Raw genomic sequence first — 7,122 nt, forward strand, 5'->3', positions numbered from 1 at the left:
CGTGGCACTAGGGGGTGACAGCAGCCCCCCAACATGGCCCTGGGGGGCGTGAGCCCCATGGGTGGCTTCAGGCTCCCCATGGCACCCATGGGGGGGTCCAAGCTCTTGAGACCCCTGGGGGTGTCTCCAACCCCCCCCGAGACCCCCACGGGTGCCTCCAACCCCACCGAGACCCCCACGGCTGCCTCCAATCCCTCCCTGAGACCCCCATGGGTGGCTGTAGCCCACCCTGGGGGGTCCCCGCGCACCCACCTGCCGGTGTGGGAGATGTGGATGCGCTTGCTGGGGCGCACCTCCACCCCATTCTTGAACCAGCGCCCCGTCACCTTCTCGTCCGACACCTCACACTTGAAGACCGCCTGCTCCGACGCCTGCACCGTCAGGTCCGCAATGTCCTGCAGCACCTCCAGCTGCTTCTCTGAGGGGGGGACACACACGACAGGGTTGAGGGACACCCCCCCCCGTGTCCCTGGGAACCCCTCAAGACCCTGCCAGGGAACCCCTAGGAACCACCACCCAGCACCCCTGGAAACCCCCTGAGATCCCGCCCACCCCAGCACCTTAGGGACCCCCCCAAGAGTCCTGGAAACTCTCCGGGATCCCTTGGAGATTTCCTAGACACCCTGGGACCACCTGGGACCTCCTCCTGGAGACCCCCAGCACCCCTGGGACCTCCTGGAGACCACCCCAGACACCCCTGGGACCTCCAGGAGACCACCCCAGACACCCCTGGGACCTCCTGGAGACCCCCAGCACCCCTGGGACCTCCTGGAGAGCCCCTGAGACCTCCTGAACCCCCCCCGGGAGACCCCCTAGATACCCCTGGGACCCCCTGGAGACCCCCTGGGAGACCCCTTAGATACCCCTGGGACACCCTGGAGACCCCCTGGGAGACCCCTTAGATACCCCTGGGACCCCCTGGAGACCCCCCAGCACTCCCGGGACCTCCTGGAGGACCCCTGGGAGACACCCCAGACACCCCTGGGACCTCCTGGAGAGCCCCTGAGACCTCCTGAAACCCCCCCGGGAGACCCCCTAAATACCCCTGGGACCCCCTGGAGACCCCCTGGGAGACTCCTTAGATAACCCTGGGACACCCTGGAGACCCCCCAGCACCCCCGGGACCTCCTGGAAGACCCCTGGGAGACACCCCAGACATCCCTGGGACCTCCTGACATCCCTGGGACCTCCTGGAGACCCCCCAGCACTCTTGGGACCTCCTGGAGACCCCCTGGAGACCCCCCCCAGGACCTCAAGCGCCCCCCCGCCAGGGACACCTACCTTCCACAATGACCTCGGCCTCGCTCTCGCCGCCGTTAGTCATGATCTTGTAGCGGCCGGTGTCCTCCTTGGTGGCCTCGTTGATGATGAGGTAGTGCTTCTTGCCATCCTTCTTGAAGCGGTACTTGAAGGTCTCCTCGCGGGTGAGCTCCACCCCGTCCTTCATCCTGCGCGCGGCACGCGGGGTGGGTGGGTGGGTGACACGGGGTGGGCACAGGGATGGAGATGGGATCATGGGATGGGAACGAGATGGTGGGGATGGAGACGGGGTGGTGGGGATGGACATGGGATGGACACGGGGTGGGGATGGACACAGGATTGTGGGATGGACACATGGATGGACAGGGGTGGGAAGGGACAGCAGTGGCAGAGGGGACACGCGGTGGCAGGGGGGGACATGCGGTGGTGACATGCGGTGGTGACAGGGGGGACACACAGTGGCGGGGGCCACCTCACCACATGACTTGTGCCCCCTCCTCAGAGACTTCGGCCTCCAGCACCACGCGGTTGCCCACCACCACCTGCTGGTCGTCCAGCCCCTTCTCGATGGTCACAGGGGGCTCTGGGGGGGGGGCAGGGGGGGTCAGGGGGGGTCCCGTGTCCCACCCCTGTGTCCCACCCCCGTGTCCCCCCCGTCCCCCACCCTTGACGAAGAGCTCAGTGAAGCATTTCTCGTCGTTGACGCGACACTCGTAGGCGGCGTCATCGGCCAGGGAGCACTTGTTGATGGTGAGGATGCGCTTGAGCCCCACGTTCTCAAAGACGTACCTGGGGGGACATGGGGGGACATGGGGACGTGGTGGGACACGAGGAGGTGGGAGGATGTGGGGGGGACATGGGGACATGGTGGGACACGGTTGGACATGGGGATGGGGGAGAACGTGGGGGGGGATGTGGGGGGACATGGTGGGACACGATGTGAGGGGATGTGGAAGGGACATGGGGGGACATGGTTGGACATGGGGATGGGGGAGGATGTGGGGGGGACGTGGGGGGACATGAGGATGTGAGGGGACGTGGAAGGGACATGGGGGGACATGGGGACATGGTGGGACACGAGGAGGTGGGGGGACATGGAGGGGCCATGAGGATGTAGGGATGTGGGGGGACATGGGGGGACATGAGGAGGTGGGGGGACATGGGGGTGACACGGGGGGAAATGGGGACATGGTGGGAACGCGGTGGGACGTGAGGATGTGGGGGGACATGGGGGGGACATGAGGGGAAACGGGGACGTGTGGGGCGACACGGTGGGACGGGGGGACACGGGGGCACCGTGTGAGGACTGGGCAGGGATGATCCCCATGGGGGGAGGGGGGCTCCCTCCTGCCCCCAGCCCCCTCCTTGTGCCCCCCGAGACCCCCAACCCCCCGTACCCCCTCCCACCCCCCAGAGACCCCGATCCCGCTCCCCTGTCCCCCACAACCCCCATATGCCCCCTCCCACCCCCTAGAGACCCCCACCCCCCCCAGCCCCGCATAACCCCCTGTACCCCCCCACGCCCCCCAGAGACGCCCGAACCCCCTCCCACCCCCCATACGCCCCCTCCCACCCCCCAGAACCCCTCCCACGCCCCTCCCCATTCCTTCCCATCCCCCCCCCGCCCCTCCCAGCCCCCCGCCCCCCCGCGCCCCCCCCTCACTTGTTGCTGGGCTTGATGAGCTGCCCGTTCTTGTACCACTTGAGGGGCAGGTCGGGGTCGCTCAGCTCCACCACCAGCTTGATCTTCTTGCCCTTGTCCACCTGGTACGCGGGGTCCAGCTTGCGCGTGAAGGCTGGGGGGGCACGGGGGGGTCGGGGGGGGGGTCGAGGGGGGGGCAGGGAAACCCCCCCACAGCCCCCTGACCCACAGGGACCCCTCCCACAGCCCCCTGTCCCCCAGGGAGTCCCCCAAAGCCCCCTGCTCCCAGCGGCCCACTCCTGTCCCCCAGGGACCCCTCCCACAGCCCCCTGTCCCCCAGGGACCCCCCGAAAGCCCCTGCCCCCAGGGACACCTCCCTGCCCCCAGGGAACCCCCCCTGCTCTCCAGGGAATCCCCACAGACCCTTGACCCCCAGGGACCCCCCCCCCCAGCCCCCTGACCCCCAGGGAACCCCCAAGCCCCCTGCTCCCAGGGGCCCACTCCTGTCCCCCAGCGACCCCTCCAACAGCCCCCGGCCCCCCAGGGACCCCCCCAAAGCCCCTGCCCCCAGGGACACCTCTCTGCCCCCAGGGAAACCCCCTGCCCCCAGGGAATCCCCGCAGACCCTTGACCCCCAGGGACCCCCCCCCCCAGCCCCCTGCCCCCCAGGGACCCCTTAACCCCCTCCCTACCTCTATCCCCCCACATCGCCTTTCCCCAGCCCCCCAGAGTCCCTAGCCCCCCCAATCCCCCTCCCCAGCCCCCTAACCCCCCCCCACATCCCCCTGCCCAGCCCCTATCCCCCCAATTCTCCCTTCCTCAGCCCCCCAGAGCCCCCGGCCCCCCCCAATCCCCCTCCCCAGCCCCCCCCTCACCCACCTTCGCTCTTTTTGGGCTCGACCTTGATCTTCTTGAGGCGCTTGAGCATGCCGCGCAGGTCGGTGATGCCGTACTGGAAGGCGATGCGCTCGTACTCGCTCTTCTTCGTCACCCCCTTCAGCAGCTCCCAGATCTCGGGGGGGAACGGGTCGTCCTCGTCCTTCTTCTTCTTCTTCTCCTCCACCTGCACCTCCCTGCCACGGCCGCGGCCTCGCACGAGCCTCACGCGCCCCCCGCCTGCGCCCCTCGCCCGCGCCCCACGTGAGTCCTGCGTCCCCCCTCACCCCGCTGACCTGCCGGGACCCCCCCCCCCCCAGCTCCTCCTCCTCCTCCTCCTCCTCCTCCTCGCACGCCCCTCACACACGCCTTGCACCAGCCTCACGCGGGCCTTGCACGACCCTTACGCCACTGACCCCCCTGCCCCCCCCCCCCCTCCTCTCCCTCGCACGCACCTCCTGTGGCCCTGCGTGAGCCTTGCACGCCCCTTGCACACCCCTCACACACCCCTCGCGCCCGCTGACCTCGGCGCCCCGGCTCCTCCTCATCCTCGCACGCCCCCCCTGCCCTCACGCCCCCCTCGCACGCCCCCCCGCCCTCACACAACCCTCGCACGCCCCCCCTGCCCTCGCTCCCCCCCTCATGCCCCTCGCACACCCCCCGTGCCCTCACACGCCCCTCACGCCCCCTGTGCCCTCACACAACCCTTGCATGCCCCTCGCACGCCCCCCGTGCCCTCACACCCCCCTCGCACGCCCCTCGCACGCCCCCCCTGCCCTCGCCCCCCCCCCCCCCCATGCCCCTCGCACGCCCCCCGTGCCCTCACACGCCCCTCACGCCCCCCGTGCCCCCACCTCTTCTTGAGCAGCCCGCTGAAGTCCAGCTCCCCGGCCGTGTCACCCTTGGCCTCGCCCCTGCAGGGACACGGGGGGGGTTGGGGGGGCCCCTGGGATGCAGGGGGGTCCCTAGGGGGGGGTGGAGTGCAGGGGGGGTCCCAGGGGGTCTCTGAGATGCATTGAGGTGCAGGGAGTGCTTGGGGGGGTCCCCCTCCATCAATGGGGGGGTCCCCAGTCCATAAGGAGAGGTCGAGGGGAGTCCCAAGCCCATAGAGGGGTTCAGAGGGGTCCCCAGCCCATGGGGGTGTCCCCAACCTATAGGGGGATTTGGGGGGGATTTGGGGGGGGGGGGCCCACACTCACGTCCTCCTGAAGGCCTGGAGCACGTTCTCATTGTCACTGGGGCGGGGGGCTGCCAGGAAGAGAGGGGATGTGAGACCCCCCCAGGTCCTGCCCCCCTGTCATGTGTCCCCAAAACAACCCCCACCCCCATCCCCAAGTGGTTGGGGTCCCGGGGGGGGGGGCAGGGGGTCCTGGGGGGCGGGCAGGGGCTCTTGAGGGGGTCAGGGGGTCCCGGGGGTGTCCTGGGGGGGTTAGGGAAAGTCAGGGGGTCCTGGGGGGGGTCCCAAGGGGTTAAGGGGTCCTGGGGGAGGTCAGGGGGTCCCGAGGGGGTGTCAGGGGGTCCCAGAGGGGTCCTGAGGGGGGGGGTCAGGGTTCCTGGGGGGGTCTCGAGGGGATTAGCAGAATCAAGGAGGGTCAGGGGGTCCCAGGGGAGTCCTGGGGGGGTCAGGGAGGGTCAGGGGGTCCCGGGGAGGGTCCCAGCGGGGTTTAGGGGGGTCAAGGAGAGTCAGGGGGTCCCATGGGGTCATGGGGAGGGGTCAGGGGGTCCCGGGGCGGGGGGCGGGTCCCGGGGGGATGGGGGCTGACCCTCGACGTCGATGTTGAAGGAGCAGCTGTCCTTCTTGTCCTTGGCCGTCACCTCGCAGCGATAGTCCCCTCGGTCCCCGAGCGCCACCCGGCTGATGTGCAGCTCGAAGGTGTGCACCTGGGGGGGGAGGGGCTTCCCATCGCACCCCAGTACCCCCCAGTACCTGCAAGTGCCCCCCAGTGCCTCCCAGTGCTCTCCCAGTGCCCCCCTGCTTCGACAGTCCCTCCCAGTGCCTCCCAGCGCCTCCCAGTGCCCCCCCAGTCCCTCCCAGTGCCCCCCCAGCCCCCCCCAGTCCCTCCCAGTGCCCTCTTAGTGGCCCTCTGACCCCTCCCAGTGTCCCCCAGTCCCTCCCAGTGCCCCTCCAGTGCCTCCCAATGCCTCCCAGTGCCCCTCGGTGCCCTCCCAGCCCCTCCCAGTGCCCCCTCAGTGGCCCCCCGGCCCCTCCAGTCCCTCCCAGTGCCTCCCAGTGCCCCCCCAGCCCCCCCCAGTCCCTCCCAGTGCCCTCTTAGTGGCCCTCTGACCCCTCCCAGTGTCCCCCAGTCCCTCCCAGTGCCCCTCCAGTGCCTCCCAGTGCCCCTCGGTGCCCTCCCAGTGCCCTCTCAGCGGCCCCCCGGCCCCTCCCAGTGCCCCCCAGTCCCTCCCAGTGCCCCTCCAGTCCCTCCCAGTCCCACTCCAGTGCCTCCCAGTCCCACTCCAGTGCCTCCCAGCACCCCCAGCCCCCCCAGCCCCCACCTTGCTCTCCTTGTCGAAGGCCTCCCGGAACTGGAAGCGGGCGCCGCTCTTGCTGCCCAGCTCCAGCCACTTGCCCTTGAACCAGCGCACGGCCGGGGGTCCCGCCAGCTGCGCCCCGTCCACCCGCGCCACCGCCACCGCCTCCTGCCCTGCACCACGCATCAACCGGGACCCCCGGGACCCCCCCTCAGGGACACATATCCCCGCAGGGACCCCCAGAGATCCCTCATCGTCCTCCGTCATCCCACCGGGGACCCTACCAGTGACACCCACTCCCCAGGGACCGGTCCCCCCCAGCGACACCCACTCCCCAGTGCCCCCAACCCCACAGGGACCCCCCAGGGAGCCCCCCCCAGGACCCCTCCCACACCTGAGGACCCTCCCCAGCCCCCCAGGAGCCCCCCAGGCACACAGGAACCCGCTGAGGAACCCCCCCAGCCCCCCCCCCCCCCCAAGCCCCACGGGGACCCCCCCCCAGCCCCATGGGACCCCCCCCCTTCCCACGGGACCCTCCCCCAGGCCCACAGGAACCCCCTGAGGAACCCCCCAGCCCCACAGGGACCCCCACCTTTGCCCCATGGGACCCCTCCAGCCCCCCAGGAGTCCCCCAGGCCCACAGGAACCCCCTGAGGAACCCCCCAGCCCCCCCCAGCCCCCCAGGGTCCCCCCTCCGCCCAGACACCCCTCCGCCCAGACACCCCTCCGCCCAGACACCCCTCCGCCCAGACACCCCTGCCCCCCAGGAAGCCCCTGAGAAACCCCCCAGCCCTTCCTCAGGCTCACGGGGGGACCCCTCCCGCCCCACAGGACCCCCACCCCACCCCACGGGACCCCCCCCCCCTTACCAC

The 7,122-nt window shown here is 70.6% G+C and overlaps 1 protein-coding gene across 3 annotated transcripts in view; it reads right to left on the minus strand.

Annotated features, from left to right (window-relative positions):
• Nucleotides 1–6,532, minus strand: part of MYBPC2 (myosin binding protein C2) — a 20,926-nt gene extending 14,394 nt beyond the window's left edge. For all 3 annotated transcript variants that reach the window (XM_080411701.1, XM_080411699.1, XM_080411700.1), the window contains exons 1-10: nt 6,275–6,532; nt 5,542–5,659; nt 4,978–5,026; nt 4,633–4,692; nt 3,782–3,975; nt 2,924–3,056; nt 1,925–2,049; nt 1,738–1,843; nt 1,282–1,448; nt 253–418 (exon numbers count right to left, since the gene is read on the minus strand). In XM_080411701.1, coding sequence (XP_080267827.1) covers nt 253–418; nt 1,282–1,448; nt 1,738–1,843; nt 1,925–2,049; nt 2,924–3,056; nt 3,782–3,975; nt 4,633–4,692; nt 4,978–5,026; nt 5,542–5,659; nt 6,275–6,517 — 1,361 coding nt within the window. In that variant the 5' untranslated portion in view covers nt 6,518–6,532. The remainder of the gene's footprint in view (nt 1–252; nt 419–1,281; nt 1,449–1,737; nt 1,844–1,924; nt 2,050–2,923; nt 3,057–3,781; nt 3,976–4,632; nt 4,693–4,977; nt 5,027–5,541; nt 5,660–6,274) is intronic.
• Nucleotides 6,533–7,122: the final 590 nt, after the last annotated feature.

This window comes from Falco punctatus (assembly GCF_963210335.1).
Source record: "Falco punctatus genome assembly, contig: scaffold_230, whole genome shotgun sequence".
Lineage (NCBI taxonomy): Eukaryota > Metazoa > Chordata > Aves > Falconiformes > Falconidae > Falco > Falco punctatus.